Here is a 24,888-nt window from a genome sequence, read left to right as displayed (position 1 = left end):
CTATATCATAAGAAAGTAGAAATGAAAAGATTAATGTATAATATTAAATATCTCACTCCTCTTTTAATTATTTTTATTAAGTTCAAGAATACGCCTGATATTCCCTCACAAATACTGGTCAGGAGTCTGGCCTTGTGCATATTAGACGCAGGCATGTGCACAGTGGTGCCCGCAGCAGAGTTGGCTGCAGCTGACTTGTAGATTTTCTTGCAGTTTAAAAGAGTGCTTTAATTAAAATGAAACCTGTCAAGAGTTTGAAACATTGGATCTTGTTTCTGTTGAGGTACATTTATTTGTAAAATGATTTTTCTGTTTATAAAGTGGTATTGTGTTTACCGGATGTCCACTAACATTATATTGATACCTAGAAAGCTTTGATGGATGTTACAAGGCTGTTTTTTTTTCCTCGTCTGAAGAAGCTTTCATATTTCTAATTATGTCCAGTGTGAATTGGTCATTTACTTGTTATTCCTTTGTGCTTGTGTGTACTTAATTGAAATATTTTCCCATTTGCTTTCTTTATAACTCATGTATTGTAAATAGGTACCACATCTATGCTATGTCAACCAGCCAGAACTCTCTCTGTTCTTTATTTTTTTTTTTTTTTCATTTAATCACGACAGAATAAAAAATACTCTTTTCTTGAAAATTTTCACCAGATAAACAGGGGTCAAGTAACTCTGAAAGTAATTTTTAATTATACTTTAAAAATAAAATCACATTACCTTCTACTTCTCTGTTGTCATCATTTATTTTCTGAGACCGTATCATATGCTTAGGAAATGACATTTTAGCTCTAGTTATTTGGAAAATTTAAGGTTATTTATGTTATCCAGCAGAACGTGAAATTATATTTTCAAATCTTTGGAAATCCCTGAGTGTTTCTTTTTCTGTTAGGAAAATATTATATATCAAACTATCTTTCCTTTTTTAAGCTTCTGGTGATATTTTTCTTTCTTTCAGCATATAATCAAGTTTCACAGAGCTTCTAAAGCAAACAAGAAGCCAGTACAGTTACCTCGGGGAATGGTGAAGTCACTATTGTATCAGATCCTAGATGGGATTCACTACCTGCATGCTAACTGGGTGTTGCACAGGGATTTGGTAAGTTGAAATGTAGTTAGGTTTAAGCCAGAAAGATGCATTTGGAGTTGGATGATTTTCTAGTTGTCTCTAGATATCAGTGCTGTACAGGCCTGCAAACCTTATAGAGGAAGTGGGAATGCTACAGTCTCAAAACTAGCCTAGCCTCGTGCTTTTGTGTAGTGCATCCTGCTTCTTGACATACGTTAAGCTGGTGCTTAAGAGGTGAAAGAGGGCACATTTGTTTTGCTAAGCTTTCGGGGGTTTTTTCAAGTCTGTAAATAACGTATCGGCCTGCTTTACATTGAATATTATATGCCAGACAAACTCTAGAAGTTGGTATATTTATGAGTAACTTGAAAATAACCCTTTGGAGCCTACTGTATCCTAAGTTGTATATTAGAAGAGGAGCGTTCACCTGCTTATTTTGAAACCCACTATGTTAGTAGCAGTCTCTCCGCCAGCAGCCTTTAATAGTCATGATTGAGTACATTATTGAGTGCCTTGCCATGTTAAGCTGCAATAAATTTTTACGAATTTAAAAACCTCAGAAACTGACTTTCTTATTTTTATTTCACATGGCAGAATAGTTTATGCCCTTTTTAAAAAAAAACCCGTATAGCATTAAATTGGTGATTAAATTGTGCATTGTTCATTAAATCTTCATAGATTTAAATTATGTAAATCTCAAATTCCCCTTTTCCCCTTTCATATTGAGTAATGTAGGAACTCTGGTAAGGTGTGCCTTCATTTCAAACAATTATAAACACAGTGCTGGAAGTGATGACGTGGTCTCTAGTCACATGTGTGCGTTAGGAAAAAACCCCGTCGCCAGCTTGGAGGTGGAGCTGCTCTGCCCCTCACGCAGATATTCTTTCCAGACTGCTCTGTGTTTAATGCATTCAGTCTCTGGCCTTCAGTCAGGTGTTTTAGTTTCTAGTTCTTTCATCTGTCTTCAGTAAATCTCCTTGAAGTAAGTTTAGTGGTAGTTATTTTATCTCCAGTTGTCAAATCTAGAAAACCATTTAGAGTAGGACCAATAACACATCAGAAATTTGGTTGAAATAACTTTTTCCCTTATGCAAAAAATTTTCCTTTATTTTTAATAGAATTAGGTTATTTTATTTATAAACAATGAATTTATAGAACATAAATATGAAAAATCCTTTGCCTCTTTATGAAGCTGAAAATAAATTTCAGCTTTTAGGAGTAGAGTCAACTTAGGGAAAAACTATTACTACTTTTGAGTTACTGACCTTTTTTATGATTCTAAAAGAACAGAATCTGGTTTTTCCCCATAGAGTTAATTATGCCACGATAACGCTACATTTTCTTTCTAATGCAAGTATTTTCTCATCACTAAAATATGTATGTTCATAAGATGAATACAAACTGATTTTTAAACCAGTATTTAATTTTTATGTTAATGTATAATATACCTGAACTACTCACATTAGTATTAACTACAATGGTGAAAATAATTTCGAAGTCTGATTTCTTTTGTGTCTCTCTTGGGAGAGCTCTTTCTATTGATACGGCCAGAACAAGTTGTCTTTGGCACAGAGACAGTGTAGAGCAGGTCATCTCAGAAGTCGCTGTTGGTGGCGTACCAGGAGACAGAGGCAGTGGAGCAGTGCACTTAGATGCAGGTGGCAGAGGGATGCACTGTCTGTAGCTGATTTAAAAATAATAATGAAACAGACGAAAAGTAGTTACTTTTTTAAAATTTATTTATTTATTATTTATTCTTGGCTGTGTTGGTTCTTTGTTGCTGCCCACGGGCTTCCTCTAGTTGCTGCGAGCAGGGGCTACTCTTCGTTGCTCTGCGCGGGCTTCTCATTGCAGTGGCTTCTCTTGTTGCAGAGCACGGCCTCTAGGCGCGCGGGCTTCAGTAGTTGTGGCACGCGGGCTCGGTAGTTGTGGTGCACGAGCTTAGTTGCTCTGCGGCACGTGGGATCTTCCCGGACTAGGGCTCCAACCCGTGTCCCCTGCATTGGCAGGCGGATTCTTAACCACTGCGCCACCAGGGAAGCCCGTTACTTTTTATTGTTACCGTATGCTGGCAATTCTGAACAGTATCAGTGATAAAATATTCCCATCCACTGAGGCAAACCGCTCCTACTCCTGTACCCCTCTTGATATGCCACTGCTCTCTGTTTAAAAGTGTGTTTATCCAAAATATTTTGTAAACTGTAAGCGGTTGTTTTTCTGCTGCTGCCTCCTTTGACTTTCCCATCTGAAGTGCGGTTTCCTGTACTATCTGTGCGTGACTTCTTAGTGATCTTTCCAAACGTCTGACCCTTCTGTGCATCACAGGCATACTGCACCATCGTCTCCTTAAAATGATAAGCTCTGTCCCAGGCTGGATCTTACTGTTTCAGGTACCTGCCTCTTGAATTATTCTTCAGTTCTTGAAGGAAAGATTCATTATCATAGTTTTTTAAAAAATATGTGCCCACCTTCCTGCCAACTGAAAATTAAATTTTGGAGTTTGATATTATATAGTTTTTCAACTATAGCTACATAAGATATTCATATATGAAGTAATCAAGTATTTACTCTGAAGAACATTCTTTAGAAGCTGTATGATATGCCTTTTTTTAACCCCTTCTCAAATAGTTATGATTTGCAGATGAGATAATTACCCTATGAGAATGAATATAATTACGAGTTAATTATATTCTTTGCTCCTTTCAGTCAGGTTTAGATGAAATGAGGCGATACCAACCTTAATAGATCTACGTAGATATTTATTTATTTGCTTGTTTACTTATTTATTTATTGGCCATGCCACATGGCTTTCACGATCTTAGTTACCCAACCAGGGATCGAACCTGTGCCCCCTGCAGTGGAAATGCGGAGTCCTAACCACTGGGACCACCAGGGAATTCCCTATATAGATTTCTCATGTTAATAATTGAACCAATTGGTTAAGTTGCTGACTTGCCACAAGAAACTTCATATTAAGGTGGATAATTGGCATAGACAGCCTAAAAACACCATTTGAAAATAGCCCAGAATGTTACTGAAGCTTTTGCTTAATAACATTGGCTTTATCATTAATAGAAATACTGACTTGAGATGACAGAGTTATGAAGTTCTTTGATATATATAGTTGTTATTTAATAAATGAAGATTAATCTTGTCAGTACTAATCATTATGTAGTAGCAGACCGGTAACTGGGATGTGTCGTCCTTGGCAGGAAGTGGAGATCTAATAATGCTGGAACTCTTGTTGGGCTGAAGGTGGTAATGTGTACACACGTGTGGATGTTTTAAGAAAAATGGACTAGAAAGGAAGAACATTCAGTATTTATTTGGTGAGATAATTTATGAATCCAAAGTAAACTTTTTAGTTTTAGAGCATTAAAATATGTATGTATAAGTTGGTTTGCTTATACACTTAATCTGTTTGCTATAAGTAGAGAGAAATAAAAACAGAAGTGTGTGTAAGTTAGCTATGTTGTTTCCTTTGACTACACCCTTCTCCTTTCTTCTTTATTCTCCTCTCCTTGGAAGTGAAAAAATCGTTTGACTAATAGTCTGTAGTCCTGGTTCTGGCATTACCCTCTGTATTAATCAGCGTTCTCCAGAGAGACAGAATGTGTATATTTAGAGAGAGTGAGATTTCTTTTAAGCAGTTCCCTCAGGCAGCTGTGGAGGCCTGGTTAGTCAGAATCTGCCGGGTAGGCTGGCAGGTTTGACAGACCCAAGGGAAGAGGTGTAGTTGAGTCCAGAGTCAATCTGCTGGCAGAATTCCTTCTTGTTCAGGGAGGTCAGTTTGATTTATTAAGGCCTTCACCTGATGGATGAGACCCACCCACGTTATGGAGGGTAGTCCCCTTAACTCAAAGTCCACCCATTTAAATGTTAATCTCATCCAAAACCACCTTGACAGAAACATCCAGAATACTGTTTGACCAGATACGTAGGCACTATGGTCCAGCCAAGGTAACAGATAAAATAACCACCCTATACAAGTCGGTTAACCAAGACACAGGTTAAGGTAATGTGAGAAAAGGTATTTCTGGGTCGTGTCGTCCATCCATCCCACCCCACCCCCGTTATCTGCTGTTTATATAAAATAGGAGTGTTCTGTTGGGTTAAGGAATATTAAGATTTTTTTGCCAGATACCATAAAGAGAAACTAAGTGTGAAATATTATGAAAGCTTCAAATAAAGATATGTTTTAAGTGACTCAAAATGAGGAAAGGTTTGAAGTCTGTTAGCCTGAGTGTATTGAGTTTGGTGATTCTTTTTTTGAGCCCAGTCTATTAAAAATTTGAAGCACCAAAATCATATTCGATACTTTTTGTGTAGAAGCTAAGTTTGATTTTGCAGTAGTGACTGAACTCTTTCCTGTGAGAGGTAGTCCTCTTGGATTGAGTTAAAGCACACGGACAGAGTGTGAGAAGTTCTCACTAACAGCGACTCCATTGTGACCTGTTTGAGGACATCCAGCCAGTTTACTCTATCTGGCCTCTTTCAGTAGAACTGATTATTTTTTTGTAAGACTTACTAAATTTAGGAATGGTTTTCTTGTGCAATCGTGAAATTTCAAACTCAGTTAATTTTTCTTTTCCTAGGAAAAATTCTGTGATAGATTAAGAATTTGAAAAACGCTTGTCAAACGTATGCATGCTGGTGTTAGTGAACTGGAGATTAAAAACACCGCTATAGTCTGGCTCCAGTCTCCTTTTTTTCTTTTCTCTCTTTTCTTTATAGTTATTTTCCAGCCAACCCAGAGGTTTCCCTGCCTTCCTGAATCCCTGCTCCCTTCATCTCCAGCATCTGAAATTCTATTCATCCTTTAAAGCTCTGCTCCTGCTACCTCATCAGTAAAGTGCACCCCCTCCTCCACCTCCACTCCCCCACTCCCACCCCAGTCACACTAGCTGGGAGTGAGAATGTTTACTTCTACACCCTGTAGCAGTTACTTTGAACTACCCCTGGGGCACTTGCTAGTTTTGGTAATTGTATGTCCTCTGTTTGATGGTAAGTTCCTGAGGGCAAAGACTGTGACTTATGATATGTTTGTATCCTGCCCAGCGCTTAGCAAAATACACATTAATGTATACAGTATTGCTTATATTTGTTGAATGAATGAACTAGCCCATTTGTAACAGAAGCAAAGTGGCCTCCAAGGTTCTTCTCCATAGCTTATCTCTGATATTACCTGATGCTGGTCCGTATCTACGGACACACAGAGACTCTGCTGCGTTTCTTCCTTTTACTCCCTCTTATCTCTGCTGTGATTCAGTGCAGTGGAACAGTGCAGAAAAAGTTCTTTTCTATTCATACTACATTTTAAGTCCTTTCAGCATCCTTCCTCTTTCCACCTAGAAGAGCTCAGCTCTTAGCAGTCAGTTCAGAGACCATTCAGCTAATGATACTGATCTGTTGACCTTTTCCATTGCACTCTTCCTCTACCCCATATTTTTGTTCCGCCCACTGAGACCTATTTCCTGGCCCTTTGTCTGTTTGTTCTGATGTTCTTCTCTTCATGTCATTTATTGTTTCCAATTTTTTTCCTTTAATCTTAAGGGTCGAACATTTCCATCATAGTTCGTTTACATCCCTCACTTTTTTTCAAGAACGTCTTAAGGTACCTTCTGTGTGAATTACTGTTTAATTGTAGGTGAGGGGGCCATACCTCCCTTCTCCTATACATCCCAGCAGCTCTGAACTTGCAGCTCTCATGTTTCACTTTAATAATACATTTAACTGACCAGTTCATTACTAATCACAATGTAAATATTTTAATTTCTAGCTAATAGTTGTTCATTTTAAATTTTCTGGTGAACTCAATGTTGGCTGAATTTTGTGCTTTTTGTTGAAAATATTCATGCAGTGTATCAGATATACCATAGAAATGATTTACACTCAAATCAGACTTGTATTTAAGTAAGTATTAAAGACTTGGGCTTTTGACATGTTTCCTAAGGAACTTAATAGAAAGTAGAGAAGTAGTTATGACGACTGGCCTATTTACCATTAATTTTCGTTAAGTATATATCAGGTTCTCATATGGTCATTAATGTGTTCCACTTTAAAAAAAAATCTAATGTCCAAAATTTCATTTGAATTATTACCTTAATGGTTTTATCATAGTGGTAATTAACTTGGAACTACCAGACACATAGGGTTGTATTTTTGTCCTGTGGCACTAAGTGGATAATATAATATAGCGTATTATATTATATACTATAATATAGTTTTAAGTGAGATATACTGTAATATAACTTTTCACCGTGTTGTTTCCTTTTTTCATTTAAGCTGAATTACAAGGCTGTATACAAAATTCGGAGTGTTTTGGAGTATTACAACTATCTGCTAGTTGGTCACTCGTGCCCTAAACCAATTCAAAATAGTTTTTTTGGGGGGGGGTTGGTGGTATAGCTCAGTGGCAGAGCATACGACCGCAAAATAGGCTCTTTGTTTTTTTGTGTGGTTTTTTGCCATAGTAAAATTTCCTAGGAAATAAATCTTTGTAGAGATTTCCTTCGGAGTACCCCAGTGGGGACGTGCTATCGTGTGTAGTATGTGATGTGACGTAGCCCCGTGGGCCGTTGCAGAAACGTACTTAAAAGATGCTGGAGCTATTTCAGAGCTTTAATCTGACTTATTAAAAAAAATCTGATAGGGCCGCTGCCATGCAGTTTATTTTAATTATACTGGGTAACTTGGAGTCACTTGGTGGGGTTTTAGCTGTTTGGTGAAGGATGAGTTGGTTTCCTAGCAATACAGTCAAAATCTTGGAGTGAGCCATCGACTCAAACTCAGTTTCACAGGGCCTACTTTAGGAAGGCACCTAATTATGTATTGATGATAACATGGTGAGTTATTGGGGTGTTTTGGGTCTGATTCTTCTTGAGTGAAAGATTGCCTGGTTTATTAGTTTTACTTACTAATACTAAAGTTTGCTCACAATGATATGGTTAGTTGGTTTGTTGGGGTTTTTTAGGTGCATTTTCTTTCTTTTTTTTCACATCTTTATTGGAGTATAATTGCTTTACAGTGTTATGTTAGTTTCTGCTGTATAACAAAGTGAATCAGCTCTACATATATATATATATCCCCATATCCCCTCCCTCTTGTGTCTTCCTCCCACCCTCCCTTATCCCACCCCTCTAGGCCGACACAAAGCACCAAGCTCATCTCCCTAGATGCATTTTCTTATTGACTGTTGAGCTCTGTACAATAAGTGGAAGACTCAGAAGGAAAGAGATTAAGTGACCTGATTCTGGTTACTTAGAGAACTGTTTTCAAAGCTGGGTCACTGAATTTAGGGAATTCTTCCTCTAGATCAATGATTTTTACAACTTGCAGGTTGTAAAAGCCATAAGTGAGTTGGGAAATCACACAACACAACCAGCCTTTTTATTTTTTTAATGGAGTAGAGTAGAATAGAGAAAATAGCAGAGTGCATCATATGTCTTGAGGGAAATTATTGTTTCATGAAACTTTTGTTTCAGTTATACGTGTGTATATGTGAATATGGTCATGCAATATTAAGTGATTTTCTTCCTGTGGGTTGTGTTCAAAAAGGTTTGAAAGTCGCTGCACTAGACTGTTTCCCAAAAGGTACTTGATATGGTTAGGAAAAGAGAACATCAAGGGAAAAAAAGTAGTCAAATCTTTAGAAAACACTTTGTCCCAAATTATAAGTACTTTAATGTTTTATGCAAATTTCTTGACATTGATAATAAAATCATTTTGAATAGCTGTAGCCCTGTAGGAAATATGTTTTTCTAAGTAGGGTTTATTTACGAGTAGGAAAATTTCAGGCAAATTTCACCTTCCTCCTTTAATACCTTTCTAAATTGTCTGAATAGTTTGCAGTCAACATATATTATTGTTATATAGAAGGAAACGGAGGAAGATTCTATTTAGTCTTTATTAAAAGTTCACACATAATATTCAGTGTGGTTTAGTGTATTTATTTTATGGTAGAGGATGATTGCTATTAAGAAAAAAAAAAGCCATGCATACACTTTTTTTTCTGCCTAAAAAAAGAGGACAGTACCTTCTTCAGGGTAAAAAAAAGAAAAAAAAAAAAAGAAAGAAAAAGGCAGAAAGGACCCTGCCACTGTCCAAATGCTGAAAGAGGCAAAGCAACAAAATAATTGACCAGCTGGGAAGAAAGGAGCCTGCGTTCTTGGCCTCTGTTCTAACTGCTGTTGCCCCTTCTCTGTGCTTCGCTTCCTTGAAATGAGTGTGGGGAATATATTAAGCATGTTTCTTTACAACAGAGCTTTTTTGCAGAAAAATGCTTTGTGACTGTCAGGTTTAATCACTGCTTATTACTTGAGATTTGCTTCATTTACTGGGAGTAAATGAAAATAAATAAATCTCCAAGGATTTACTCTGATTTTCTTATTTGTCTAATTGTATAACTAGTAAAACATATAAAATTGCGGTCATAAAATTTAGGCTTGAAGATAAAACATAGGTTTTATTGATAAGAATGGGTTAAGGCAAACTTAAATGAGGTTTGCATTAATTTTAGTTAACATAATGAATTGTGTTTATTCTATAGTATATTTACTTTAAATGACCAATTGGGCAGTTTTCTTTCTTGGAAGTATTTGATTGTTTGTAAACAGTCCATTTGATTTCTTGATATGTGCCACGTTTGTGTAATTTTGATATTGATGTTGAGCATACACGGTGAACTGTGTTCTATTGTTTGTAAATAATGAAAAAGTGGTCTACTTAATTTTACTGAATAGCACAGCTGCAAATATCGTACCTGCTTATATGGGCAGATTACAAGTTGATTATAAAAATATTATGTTATTTAGTTTGTATATTGCTTCTAATCTACTTTTCCTTAGAGTCTGAGTCTTTTCAGACACTTTATCAGCACAATGCTGGCATCTTTTAAGTCAGATTTCTCACCAATCAAGAACAGATATTCTAAATAATTTAATTGAGCCTTTTTTAAAAAATGGAGTGTAAGATAATATCTTTGAGTAATCCTGAAAATTGACTAGAAGTAGAGGATTATCTGAGTTTTAAGTCACGTACATTGGTACCTTTTCTCTTTTTTTAACATAAAATGGAGCCAGACCCGTGTTTTCATCTCTTTGCTAGAGAGTCATCTGAAGTATTAGGACTGTCTGGCACATAGTAAATGTTCAGTAAATGCATCTTACTTCAGTCGATCATCACGTTGCCCTAGAACTATGAATAAGTACCTTAGGGGCGGGAACTTTATCCATTTTGTTTACTGCTGTATCATTATTACCCAGAGTAGCACATATTAGCTGCACAATAAATATTTATTGATTGAATAACTGGATTCTTATCAATGCTACCTTCAAAACAGGTCTCAGATTGAACTACAGTAAGACGTCCTATAACTGAGATTTGAAGGTGGCGCAGTTGGCATTGGTCCCAGTCCTCTGACCAGTGTCTTTTCTCGAATAAGAGTGACCTGTAGTGCTTGTTTTCAGGGAGAAACAGCTGTGGGAAGAGAGCCATGAAGGGAAGAGCAAGTTAGCAGGGATTCTGGAGTCCTCCTAGCTCAGTGTCTCTGGGTCAGTCCAATGAACAGGTGCCGACTGACAGGGAGATTCCAAAACCCCTCGCTGCCAGGATGTGGATTTGGATTTTCCAGGTGGACTTCCAGGCGTGCTCATTCGTGAATTCCTGTTCATTAACCCTACAGTAGCCTGACCCCGCAGTTCACACGGTTCACACGGTTGAGTTTTCTGCGGTCCACTTACTGCCTCTTGACTTTGCTTCTTATCGTTTCTGTCACTACTGCTCTAATCCATGGTACCTGGATTACTGAAAAAATGTCCAAGTGAATCTTCCCTACTTGCAGTCTTATGTTCCTATGGTCCAGTATCTACATAGCACTCAGAATGATCGCTCTGAAAAGCAGATCACACCGTGTCATTCCCCTACCTGAAGTTCCTCGGTAGCCTCCTACTTGTGAGTCAGGTATACTCAGAATCTGTCCTGAACATTTATTATGTCTCCTTGCTGCAGAGACTGGAGAGCTGAAAGCTGCAGCATTGTTTTATGTACCAGTAAGATAGAAAACATGCTGGCAACTCGACTGTCATACCATGGAAGTTATAAGACATAACCCAGTTACAGAAATATTAAAATTTTTAAAGGAAAGTAAAAAAATGCATAAAGTGCATTTTTCCCTTGACATTTGGTAATGGTAAGTAGCTAGGACTTAATTACTAGTGCAGTGGCAAATGACTGAGGTAACTGCTTTTCTGTCTTTAATAAGAATTGTTAAGTTTCATCATTATGTGTGATGTTTGTTCTAGGGTTTTGGTAGATACCTTTTATCAGGCTAAAAATGTTCCCTTCTATATCCAATTAAGTTGTTTGTTTCTAAATCAAGAATTGATTTTATTAAATGCTTTTCTTGCATCTTTTGAGATGGTCATATGGCTATTTCCTTTAATCTGTTAATATGGTAGCTTACATTTATAAGGTTTTATTTCATTTTTAATGTTGACCCATCCTTGTCTTAGTGGGATCAGCCCTACTTGGTTTTGATTTTTTTTTCTCCAGTTGCTGTTGGATTCCCTTTGCCAGTACTTTATTGTGTCTATATTCTCAAGTGAAGATGGTCAGTAATCTTCTGTTTGTACACTTTTTTTTTGTTATCATGATTATACTAGCTTCAGAAAATGATTTTAGTCTCTGGAATAGCTTGTATAATATAGGAATTCCTTATTCTTGAAAGGTTGGTAAAAGTCATCTGTAAAACTGATTCTGGTGCATTGAAATTAGGATGGATGATTTTTGACTACCATTTAAATTTCTTTAATAGTTGTTAAATTATTCTGGTGTTCTACAAAACCCTGGATAGAATAAACATTTTAAAATAAATACAAATTACCGTAATTGACCCTGGAAAAGGTAGAAAAACTAAATAGACTAGCAACTATGGAAGACTTAAAGACATTTGTCACAGGGCTACCTCTAAAAACATGTAACAAATGCACATTTTTTCACAGTTGCTTCAACCATGAAGCAACAGTTAATCCTGCATTATATAAACTGTTCCAGAAAGAAAGTTTCCTTAGTAACTTTGTAGGAAGAAAGCATAACACTGACACAAACCTAGTAAAGATAGTAGATCAGTGTCATGTATAAATATTTATGCATATATCCTAAATAAAATATTAGCAAATAGTATCCAGAGGAATGTTAAAAGAATATTACTATGCTCCAAGTAAATGAAGTTCTTTTCAAGAATGTGAAGATGATTCAGTCTTTGGAAACCTATTAACAGAATTCATATTAATAATGCTAAGAGAATAACACTGGTTATCTCAATAGTTATAAATATAAAACTTTTGCAAAATTCAATGTTTGACAAAGTTTAATATTCATTTCTGATTGAAATTCTTTACAAAAATAAGGAAAGAAGGAAACTTCTAAGCACAAAAAGTGTACGTACCAAATCAACAGCTGTTATCTTTTCTGTTACCTTTTCTCTTATCTTCTCCGTTCTAACCTTTCTGTTACCACTACTATTTAACAATGTCCTGGAACTTTTCTGGTCTAAAAGTAACCTAAGTAACTGTGATAGGGGGGGCTAAATAAAATAGGATCAATACAATAGTACTATGCATTTATTTATTATTTGTTCACTGTTGAGTGAACAAATACAGGAATCAAAAGAGCCTTTCTAAGATATTTATATAAATGTAAATAATATAGAGAAATCTGGAATTATGTCCACCAAAATACTTGTAATGACCTAACTCTTGTGAGGTGAGGTTTCAGGTAAATTTTACTTTCTTTGTGCTTTTCTGTATTTTAATTTTCTACAAGAATGTCTATTTTTATTACTTTAATTCTTAAAAAGCTGTTACTAATAATAAACAGTTTTTTAATCAATAAAAGGCATAAGTAACTAGAAGCTAGAAAGGTGATAAAAAACAATTAGGGGCATCTCATAGGGTGATGTAGAAAAATCATCTTGGGGGTATTATCCAACCATGAATGGGTACCTCGCCCCCCAGAAGTCTTCAGTTAAGAATCACTTCAGTTGTGAGTCACTATTAACAGATTATAGTGTTAGCTGTCATTATAATATATTTTGGACTTTTAATATATCAAGCATTGTATTAAGTCTTCTGTGTGCATTAGTAACATTTATCTTTGCAACACAAACTTGTCATTATTTTTATCCATATTTTATAAATGAGAAAATGGAGGTGAAGGTCACAGAACTAATAGCTGATAGCATCCTTGATTTTCTTTTAGCCTGTTCTTAACCATTTAACCATACTTCCTCATCTTCTGAAGAAGTCTATTATATTCCTCAAATGTTTAGGGGAAGAAAAATGTTGAGAACTATTGGTCTAAAGTCTGTGTCTGTTCAAATATAGAAAAAAATTATAGTATCAGATAAAGTATATTTTACTTCAAAAGACTGAAACATATTTTGTAACAGCAGAATGATTAAAATAATGAATATACACCAAAGAACTTATGGTTTGTTCAATTTGGCAGTTGTACAAAAGGAAATAGAAATATATAATTATGTACTTTGACATTCTTCAAATCAGATTTTGACAAAATTTTTTAAATAAAGAATGAGCAAAAATTGTAGAATGAAGCAATGTGATATAATAGAATTGCTTGGCACTTAGGGCTATATAAAAGAACATATTTTAAAATAAACGTTCACTGGGAATTCCTCGGTGGTCCCGTGGTTAGGGCTCCAAGCTTTCACTGCCGAGGGCCCACGTTCAGTCTCTGGTTGGGGAACTAAGAAACCCGCAAGCCGTGTGGCACAGCCAAAAAACAAAAAGAATAGAAAAAAAAAGAAAAACCATTCGCCAGAAATGTATGTCTAGAAAAGTTCAGTGTGTACTAGAAGATGAAGATATTCATGGTAAGTATCCACAAAGACACAAGTTCTATATTAATTTCTCAGAACACAATAAAAAAAAACTACAAGTAAAAGCAGAATTATATTTCTTAGCTATTAGACATCAACTGAAAACGTGCCATTTGAGGTACAGATCAGTATGTGTCATCGTACAAACCGCTTAACAGCCAAACTGGAACAGAGTCGTTGAGTGTCCAGAAAGTGTGCCACCAGGTTGCGTTGTTCATAGTGTGTAAGTTCAGTTCGGAAAAAATCTTGGAGAACGGCACTTAACAGTGGTTTCTTAGGGATCCCTGTCTTCTTTTCATAGACAGATCCATTAAAAACCAGCTTTTCTTGTTGACTCAGAGTCTCCGTTTTGCCTTGATAACGTTAGTGAATATGAAGACTCTGGTTTTACTCCTAGAATAACAAGTTGTCAACTTGACAGAGATGCCAGTGTTCTGCACTTCCGTACCTGTGTGAGATACCTCTGATTGGTAATGGAAGTTTCCGGACCAGCCCAATTCCTGTCTTTCTCAAGATGCAGCTCCGTGCAGTCCTTAGTCTTCTACCAGAGCTGGCCCCTTAAATGAAACTCCTTTGCCATCCCTGCTGTATGCCAGAATCATCAGTGTGCTGTTTCCCATCGTGACAGAGCCTGGAGAACAGAAAGCCTCTACAGGAATGGTTATCTCTGTAACACAGACATCTTGCTTTAGGAAATGTCAGTGGGGTTTTTTCTTTGGAGCACAACAACATAAAACAAGAAGAAAATCCATGAGACTGTAAAACAAGGGCATGTTCTTTTAATTACAAACACAGGTTTTTTTCTGGGAGAAATAAAGCAAGAGAAGGCTATCGTAGTTTCAAACAATCAAATTATACTTCAAACAAGTATCTCATTGATCTATTTCATTGTTCAGCAGGCAGTAAAGGGTGTTCTATAATCATTTCTGTGCATAAGATAACATTCTCGAAGATGTTATCATGATGTTATAATACTTTTAAGTCATGTTGGACCTCTGCTCTCTATAGCAACAAATAGTTTAGTGGAGTATGTGCCTCATCAAAATGTCACCAGCAAAGTATGTTTTTTTAAGGTGATTATGTCTGATGGCACATGAAAGATCGCAGACTATTTACCAAAGTCACGGTTATTACTGATTGTTTCATGAATTATCACCAGTTACTTGGATGCTTTGGCTCTAGAGCTTAAAACTGCTAACAAATTCTCCCACTGAAAAAAGAAAGAAAAGAAATTAGCTTTTTGGAGAATATAATATGGTTTCAATGTGGCATTAAGTACGAAAACAAAAATTATCCATCAAGTCTTTTGAAGCCTTCCTTAAAACTGATTAAGCAACAAAACAAATACTGACAAGAGTATTCATGATGTCTATGGCTTTTCTGCCAGTTTCTCTTGAGATTTCCATTAGACCACATTCACAAAAGAAATTTAGTGTGAGATTTGTCTACTAAATCAGAGTATCACGCCCTGGGGCATATGGATACCACCATGAGGAGGGACTCATTGTTTATAAAGTTTTATTAAAACAGCACTTAAAACCATTCTCTTTTGTTTATGACTACATAGCATGCCCAAACTGAACTTAAATCCACTAATTTAAGTGTGCGTGGTGACTCGGCCCCAAGATCTACTTCAGATCATGCGATAGGCAGTGAGTTGTCTTGCAAAGCAAGTTTTAATTATTAGCTGGAGCTTTGGCCCCAAACCCTAATACTAGGCAAGACTTTGACAGAGAAACTGTTCCTCACCAATGCTCAAACCCAAGCTTGGGACTTGGCCAGTCCAGTGAGTCTATAATAAAATGAAGACCAAGAGAGGGAGTTTTTCCCCCTTTGCCTAGTAGCAGGCTGACCAGTACCACCCATCCCAGGGCTTCTCAGATCTGGGTCCGGCTGCTGAATGAGTAAGAAAGCAAAAGAGAGAGAGAGAGCTTTTCCACTCCATCTAAAATAGAAGGAGGAAAGTGATGCCCATGTGTGCTTGTGCTTTTGCCAGATATGGAAGTAATCTTTTAGGAGCACTTAAGTGCTAGAAAAATCCATCGCAGCAAGCCAGTTAATCAGCTTGTAACTCTGGAGGAGGGAGTGGGATTTGGTATGTGGTGGAGGAGTGATGGGTGGTAAAAGAGTCTTTAACTCTTAACTGTACGTGGCCTCACAGTTTGAATTGTTTATAATCAGAGTGTATTCATGTATTACTTACATCATTAGAGGGTGGGCGTGGAGAATCAGGTTTTGCCAAGTAGTGCAGAGGAAAGTTCTTATGGTAGAAATAACGGGCTAGCACCGACATAGTTGTGTAAGGTCTAGTCACAGAACGCTGCAAACACGTGTGTGGCAGGAGAGTGGTGGAAGGCGGGGCTGGAGAGATAAGTGGGTTAGAGCTTGCAGGTGCCTGGCATTCCATCATAAAGACTTCTCCCTTATTCACAGGCGGTGAGGGGCAACGTGAAGGTGAAATACTTTAGTAATAAAGCACAACAACAGCATTCAAAGAAATTTTGAAAAGGTCGTCCCTACCTCTGTCACTGTAACCTTTTTTGTTTTTCTAGTCCTTACTCAACACTTCTTTTTTTTAACCCAGTTGTAATCACAGTCTATATATACTTTTCTGTTCCACTGTTTTCCTAATAATTTCCTCTGTTACTGTGGAAGATTTTAAACAAGGGAGTGATGATGTGATCAGCTTTGTCTTTTAGGAAGGTAACCCTGGCAATAGTACAGAAGACTGAATTGACGGGAGGAGAATCAAAATGGGGTTCAAGAGATGTCTAGGAGGTCCTGCCCTGATGAACCATGAGAAGAGAGTTCTAGCCCAAATATCAAGTCCCCTCCTGAGCCACACCGTGACTGAGAGCAGGCCTTTCCCTCAGCCAGATAGACGGGCTGCCTCTTCTCTTGGAGGGCCACCCCTGCTGTGGGCATTTCACGCGAGTCTCTGAGCCCTGGTTTCCTCTGAAGCAGGCTGAGCTCTGCAGTGTCCCTGATGAGCAGCTTTGTTTGTGGTTGGCAGCTCCACGTGGCTCCCAGGGAATATTGTTAGTGCTGCACTTCCTTTTGGTGCTTCACCAGCTGTCTCAGTGGGCAGGAGTGTGTGTGTGATGATAGAGATTCTGAAAACATTTTCTTGAACAACACATTATAGTTATGGTAATACACGTCCATTTAAAGCTTGCTACATAATTACCTTCAGAAGGGTCTATTAGGAACGGGCACTGCACTGCTCAGAGACCGGGCACATCCTGCTACTGCCCCCCACCCCCATCTCCTTGATCATACTTGGGCAAGTCATGCACTCGCTCTGGTGCCTAGTTTCCTCATATTAAAAATTGTAGGAATTTTCAACCTTTGAAATGTATGTGCTACCATTTCAGCAGTGTCTTTTCACTGAGGATAAAAAAATAATTTTGATCTTTGGTAGTTGGTAGAATAATATACTGTAAGTTACATTTTATCAGTAATAACATAGGGGCTGTCATTAAATATGGTCAGGGAAGCCTGTGAATTGGTTACCACTGTAAACAGCCTTCATTAAAATCTTTCATTTGATTCCAAGATTGCTTTGATGGGTATTTGAAAGGCGTCGTGATCTGGTTTCACTTTTATTCAGCAGACTGGTAGAACTGCAGTCAGACCAGGCAGACGGCAGGGTGGCAACCTGAGAGACGTTTGGGGACTGCCCCTTCCTCCTTTCCCTCTCTCCTCCTCCTTGAAGAGGGACAACCCTTATATGTTAGTATAGTAGATACCACTGTGATAGATTTTAGATGGCAGTTAATCTTGTTATTTTTAGAGACTTAAGAACTGTTTGAAATATTACTTTTGTAAAATCTCACTTTAAATGTTAGCTTCCTTTTTTATTTAAAAATGAAAACCTCAAAGATGTTCAGGTCATGGAAAATTCCTATTACTCTGCTAACTCATTTAGAAAAGACTTTATTAAATTGATTTCTCTATAATTTATTTGAAACATAGGTACATACTGTGCGGTTTCCAAAAAAGGGTATCAGGTGGTCCCTTCCCTATAATTAACTTGCTGCTTGAAGATACATTTTCCCTTGAAGTTGCAGGACATTTTATGTAACTGAAAGAGTTAGAAGGAAGCACAGCATTTTAACTTTCTGCCAGCTGTTCCGCAGTAGTGAAAGCAGACTGATAACAGGGCCAAGAAAAGCCTTAGCTCTGCCTGGAGAAAAGCACTGCCATATTTGGCCTTCATGAAGTTGCATATTGCTTTGCATATATACACATAAAGTTTCTTTGGTGACTTCCTGTGTTTGATTTTAATTTTTGAGTAAATGTGGTTTTTTTAAAGGTGGATTTATGTTATATTGGCATATTGTCTATTTAAAAGAAACCACTACTGTCTACTGAAAAAAAACACTATTTTGTTTCCACAGAAACCTGCTAATATTTTAGTTATGGGTGAAGGTCCTGAGCGAGGAAGAGTAAAAATTGGTATGTTATATCTTTGATAAGTCACAGTGTAGCACTCTTTTAAAACTTTTGCAGGCAGCTTTATCACTTCTAATTTTTGCTGTAATAATATGCATTTATTCATATAGTTCCATGTGATCGAAGCCATTTCTAAAGAGTATATGTTAAAAGTGAAAAATGTTTCACACTCTTGAAAGGTGTCAGACAATCTTTAGAGACTGAAGTGTTCTAATTATAAAATAAGCCATGCAAGTTTCTTAGAAATTTTGCTTTCATTAAAAATAGCCTATAGAGGTGAGTGGCTTCTATCCATGTTAGAAGCCAGCCTCGCCTTTAGTCACAAGGGCATACAGTGTACTAGTAATTACACCATCGGTTCTGTTTACCTGAGCCACATTAGATCAGGACATATGCCTCTGTTAGCCTCATCTAGATTAGGAATTACAAACTCAGGATACCACTGAGGCTGGGTAGGTTCTAATGAGCCTTTGCCTGAAGGGAAAAAATTAACAAGCGTTCTCTACCTCGGCATGTTTTCTAATAGCTCTGTTTTCTTATATATCAATGCAAAATTTTACCCATTCCTGGTCTGATAACCTATAAGGATAGAACTAGATTTATTTTTCCTAACTGGTTATTTTTTCATTGTCATTTCCGAGTTGTGTTTGTCACATTTATTTAGTTTGTTTTGTGTGTGGATAGAAGAAATGTAGTAACTAAATTATATTAATTTAAAAGCAGCAGGCTTATGGGAGTATATAACAAAGTAAATAGAAATTTCTGATTGTAAGATTTAATATGAATTAGAATTATCAGCTGATTTGTACCACTTCACCAACAAAGAAAAACCCAGGTATTCTTAACCCTTCTTCCCTACCCTCCCCTATAAATTCCCCAAATCTCATTTTCTACTTCTAATTAGACTCTCGAAATACTCTTGATATAAATTTTGCAAGTGTTTTAGTACTGCGAACATTTGATGCACCTAGAAATGTTCCTAGTCATTGACTTGCTTTGAGAACCAGGCCCTGTCAGTGCTTACCATAGTATCAAATGCCTGTTAAGACCTTACATGTGTTTTTAAAGGATTTCATCCAATCCACCTTGGTGGCATCAAAGTCAAATGTAAGTTCAAAGCATGCAAAATCTAAAAGACCCAGCCAAACAGTATTTACAGATGTGTTCTTTACTGTAAGATTTAGGGGAATTTTATATGTTAAAAATAATCTAGTTTGGAATTATACTTCTGTGTAACATGTATGATGTTGGCAGGTTTGGGGGACACTAACGGCTTAAAGTATTCACATTTAAGAAGAAATACTAGTTCTTCTGTAAACCAGTATTTAGTAATCCGACTCGTGGTTTTAATTCTTTGCCAAATTTCTGTGGTTTTTTTTTTTAACCTCTATAATTAAGTAGGTTAGATTGGGGCCTACTTCATTAAAAATGTATATTAGGAGAGCAAAATTAAACAAATGGTGGATGAATCTTGAAATTTTCGAATAGGTGGTATGAATAGTGATGGTTCATTCAGCGTGTGTTTGGCAAAAGCAATGTGTAATGACACTGTACTTGATGCTAAAAGGGGGAGAGAGATGAAAAAGACAGTTTTTGCCTATAAGAAGGTGGCAGTTTATTAGGATAAATGTCCATGCCCGAATTACCACACTATATATTAAACCGTGTGAAATGCCGTGAACTGTATCTTATTACAGCTCCAGCTCTGAGATACAAGTTTATGGCATTTGTCAAATCACTTAATTTCTTCTAACCTCAGTTTCCTCATTTGAAAAAGGAGGTGATTGAATTATATGATCTTTAAAGTCTTTTCCAGCTTAAAAAACAAACATGATTCTTTAAAGAAAAAACTCCACCCAAATAAATTGGGGGGAAATAGTGGTATTATTATACTGTACAGTCAGCTTCTGATTATACCAGTGAACATGCTTATTGATGCAAATAATGGAAAGCCTCACCCTAACTGATCTAGTTTCTTGGTGCTTGTGACCAATAAAAAGAATGGGAATGCAGCTTCACAGCCCTGTCCCAATGGTGGTAAGACAGATGGAAAGAAATCTGCCCGGCGGGGTAGGGTCACCCTTGACCTCTGGCAGCAGAGTGTGTCTGTAACCCAGTGGAAGAGTGAGTGACAATAGTTGGCAATGAATGAAGATCTCAAACTTGTTTTATATTTAGACTTCTGAAAGGGGTGAGATGTTGTGTTGGTTTTGTTGGTTTTCTCCCCCCAGAATTCACATTTTTCGTATCTTACTAAATAATAATAGTAAAATTAGAGTAATCAATAAAATTTGTAAAAATCTGTGTCCTTAACATTGCTGTTACTTTTTTTTTTTACAGCTGATATGGGCTTTGCCCGATTATTTAATTCACCTTTGAAGCCTTTAGCAGATTTGGATCCAGTAGTCGTAACATTCTGGTACCGAGCCCCAGAATTACTTCTTGGAGCAAGACATTATACCAAAGCTATTGGTGAGTAGAACTAATTAAAATTCCATGACATTTAAAAAGTGGCTTTGTTGTGGTAAAGTACACATATTTCTGTATATTTTTAAATCAAGTAATATAGAAAATTATAAAAGTAAGAGCAAAAATTAACATAAAATTCTACTCTCTAGAAATACCATCATTAGCATTAGGGGTGTACCATTCCAGACATCCCTTTCTGATAGATAAATAGATGCTAAAAAAGTTTTTAAATATATGGGACTATACTATGAATTCTAAGTAAAAAGTATTTTAATTTTACTTGAAAAGAGAAATAAATACAGTAAAATTTCTTAATCACTGAACGTCAGACAAATGTTTCTTTCACCAAAAGAAATACTAGCTTCTAAAAGATCCCCTTAAAATTAAGGAAAAAAGATTATGAAAATAAGTAGGTGTTTAGAACATCTTAATTCACTTTTCAATTTTTGATAGTATTGATTATCTCCCTATTTTGAAGAATTAGGAAATTAGTGCTCTTCTACTTCTTCCCCCACCAACCTCTCAGTTTATAATACCATTATCATCATTATTATTATTACCACTTTGTTGATGTTTACAGCATTTATTTTCTGTTTGCAAACCATAATACCCACTGTTGTTTATACTTAGGCTACATATTGTAATGGATTTGATCTTCAACTACCACAATCCTTTTATCACAACTTTTCCATTAATGACATCTTTATTCTGCTTCATTTTATTTGGTAGAATGTTATCATCATGTAGTTTTTTCTTATGTGTTTTGCCTTTCTTTTTTCGTTTTTTGTGTGCCTTTATTGCTTACTTAACTTGTTCTATGTTCTCCAGGATGGTGTTAAACCCATTTTTATTTTTTTTGATAACTCCACCCACAAGTCTTCTATATTTCGCTCTATTCTGGATTGGTTTTCATCCCAGTTTTTCCTTTTTTTATTCCTCTGGGTGGGATCTATTTCTTTCTGGATTTCATTATTTCATCCCTTACTTTGCTACAGCTTATTCTTAAGTAACCTATCTTAGAGGTAAATTTTCTAGTTCTTGTATTTCTGAAAAAAATGCCTTCATGATACTTTCCAGTTTGGTAGGGATTAAATTTATGGGTACAAAATGATTTTCCCTCAGAATTTGGTGATGCTCATCCGTTGTCTTCTAGCATCAGTGTTACTAATGGAAAGTCTCACATTGATCTTGTTCTCATTCAGTGGTGAATTACCTGGGGTTTTGTCCTTTCTGAAAACAAATAGGATTTCTCACCCTTGTATTTCACAGTGGTGTGCTGGCCACTTGGTAGGCACATTCAGTTAGAAGTTTATGTCCCATGTCTGTGGGAAATCCTCTTGAGCTAGTCTTGATTGCCTCCTCTGTGTTTTTATTTCTCTTTCCTAAACTGAGTATAGGCAGATGTTGGATTTCTTGGATTGATCCTTTATACCACTTTTCTTCTCATGCTTTTCTGCCTTTGTCTTTTTTATTTCTAAGAACCCCTTCTTATTCTCTGATTATTAATTTTTTTAACATATTATATTGCTTTATGGAAAAAAAAACTTCTTAAATACCTGTGAGGACAGTGATAAAGATGCTTGTTGTTTGTAATTTGCTATATTTCTGGAATAATTATCTGTGTTTTCTTTGTAGTCACTTTTTTTACTGATATGTCTTGGTCTCTCGCTTTCATGTGGCTGGTGTTCTTGAACTGTTTGTTGACCCTTGATGTCTCTTTGCATTTGAGAATCAGGTTACAGAAAGCTGCTTGGGAACTTAGTGTACATGGACCAGAGGGCTCATAGATTGGCAGGCTTTACTTCGGGGTGATCCAGCGGAGAACCAGCATTAACTGGGGAATCCTAAATGCCAGTATGCACAAGTCTTCAAACTGACGACCTTCAGATCCTTTAAGGGAAGAATCTCCAACTTCTGGCCCAAGCTTTGTGTACCTGGTAGCCCCAGGGCAGTAGTGGGTGGGGAGGGATCAAGTGTTCAAAATACAGACTTTGTAGCTGATTCTGCAAGCACAGAATCTCCCCAGAGCTGTGCTGGGCAAGTCTGCTTCCCACTCAGCAGTTAATACTGCGGGCTGGGGCCTTCTCTGAACTGTTTCCAGAAATGTTTTTATTTGTATCTCTGCTAGATCAGGTCTGTATATGTCTAGTCTCTTTTCATCCGTATCTTAGTCAAAATACTCCCTCTTCAGAGAGAACTTCCTTGGTCACACCATCAGCCTTACCCATCACACTTCCGTCTTCCTGTCTGAAATCCCCTAAATGGGTAAGCCTTGCCCATCTGTTCACCACTGGAGGCCACTGCCTGCATGGTGAGAACTGAGTACTCTGCTGAGTGAGTGAATGGGTCTTGTCCCTGATGGTCTCCTCCGGTTCTCTCTATTACTGTGGATTTGGACCTTTATTTCTTTGCTGTCATTTCAATGTATACTCAAGAAGAGGAAAGGAAAAATACTTGTAATCATTCCCCCATATTAATCTTGAATCCAGCATGTCTTTTTTCACAAAATCTTTTGTGTTCACTAATCTTTATACCTGCTTTGAGATCACATTTTATTGTATAGAAAAATAAAGGTAGACTAAGTTAGTCAGATATAAGACTTTTCTGTACTATACCATTGCAACTTTTCTACAAATCTAAAATTATTCCAAAGTAAAATATTTATTTTTTTAAAAGTCAATTAGGAGGAAAAGTAAAAATTATTGAAGCTAGCCCTGTTTTTGAATGTATATTACTACCTAAGCACACATTTGGTTATCATTTTTACAGAGGTATTCTAAATGGTTAAGCATGTAAACTAATATGATACATAGGTATTTTTTCCACCTAGAAAATGAATATTTAAAAGCAGTGTTACTTTTGGTAAGACATATTAAGAGGCTATACAAATAAGGAAATAGTTACCTAATCTCAGCTGCTGTTAACAGAAAACTCAACACTGAATTGATTTAAATTGAGTAAAAAATAAACTATAACATAGGTTTGTGACTCTGGCTCATCATTTATTACTTTTTTCTTTTTTCTTAAGAAATCTATATTTTATTGTGAGCATTGAGAGTTGTATAAGCTGTTATTCACCAGGACAGTCTGCAGTCTAGCAGTTTTAGGTCAGGGCTGTTTGTCACAAAGCTAGACTACCAGCTGTTAGATAGATTCCTTTGTTCAAATGGCTTTATAATTTAGCAAAGAGAAGGCCTTCCTCCTTCTCATCAACATCAAAATTTATTGGATAACTGTTAGACTTTTTAAAACTTAAGAGAAACCAAAATGAATGCAAATTATGTCGTTTACCCTTAAGGGATCTCCATCCAGTTGAGAAACCAGTATGACTGTGTGCATAAACTATGTTGTCATCTTTGAACAACAGAAGTAACCAAGACTAGCGCTCTGACTTGTAGCCTTAGCTCTGCCACTCGGGGAGGGGGACGGTGTTTCGGCAAGGCATTTAGTCCTTTATGGCCTCATTTTTTGAAGATGAGAATTTAGCCTAAATCATCTCTGAGATCACCTTCAACTCTGACAGTTCTGTGACGTTGGCTAGAAACCACTGCCTTGTGAGGTGCCGAGAGCACAGAGGGAACTGACTTGAGGGCAGGTGACCTGAGACCAAGGTCAGTGCCAGTCCCTCCGCACATGCCTGGCCCGGCCCAGAGCAGTCCTGGAAGAGGCTTTCTTCCATCAAAATGTTTGCTCAAAAAAGTGATAATGTAGATATCTTACAAATTGCTTTTTTGTTTGAGAGAGAGACAGAAATCATATATAAGCCATTTTTAATATAAATTAAAAAAAATAGAATCCAGGAGTAGAAAATGAAACTTCTTCCTTGCTTCCGGTCTCTCTCACACTGTTCCGTTCCTCCCGCTCCGCAGGTGGGTGGCCTCAGGGTGCAGTAAAGCACTCAGCAGATCCCCCCCACCACCCTGAAGGCACTTGCCTAGCGTTTTGACTTCCCTGTCTGGTAGTCGTAGTAGGCTCAGCAGATAGAAGAACCT

General features: G+C 36.9%; 1 protein-coding gene across 7 annotated transcripts in view; it reads left to right on the top strand.

Annotated features, from left to right (window-relative positions):
- The window catches only part of CDK8 (cyclin dependent kinase 8), a 99,281-nt gene that overhangs the window by 60,927 nt on the left and 13,466 nt on the right, over positions 1-24,888 (top strand). For 6 of the 7 annotated variants that reach the window (XM_057532996.1, XM_057532995.1, XM_057532994.1 and 3 more), the window contains 3 exons: positions 964-1,104; positions 18,373-18,430; positions 20,768-20,899. In XM_057532996.1, coding sequence (XP_057388979.1) covers positions 964-1,104; positions 18,373-18,430; positions 20,768-20,899 — 331 coding nt within the window. Of the gene's footprint in view, positions 1-963; positions 1,105-18,372; positions 18,431-20,767; positions 20,900-24,888 lie in introns of those variants that run through there. The other variant, XM_028168812.2, reaches the window with a different exon arrangement.

The sequence above is a fragment of the Balaenoptera acutorostrata genome, chromosome 18, assembly GCF_949987535.1.
Source record: "Balaenoptera acutorostrata chromosome 18, mBalAcu1.1, whole genome shotgun sequence".
NCBI lineage: Eukaryota > Metazoa > Chordata > Mammalia > Artiodactyla > Balaenopteridae > Balaenoptera > Balaenoptera acutorostrata.
The sequence above is the reverse complement of the archived record's forward strand: the minus strand, read 5'-3'. Positions and strand labels throughout refer to the sequence as shown.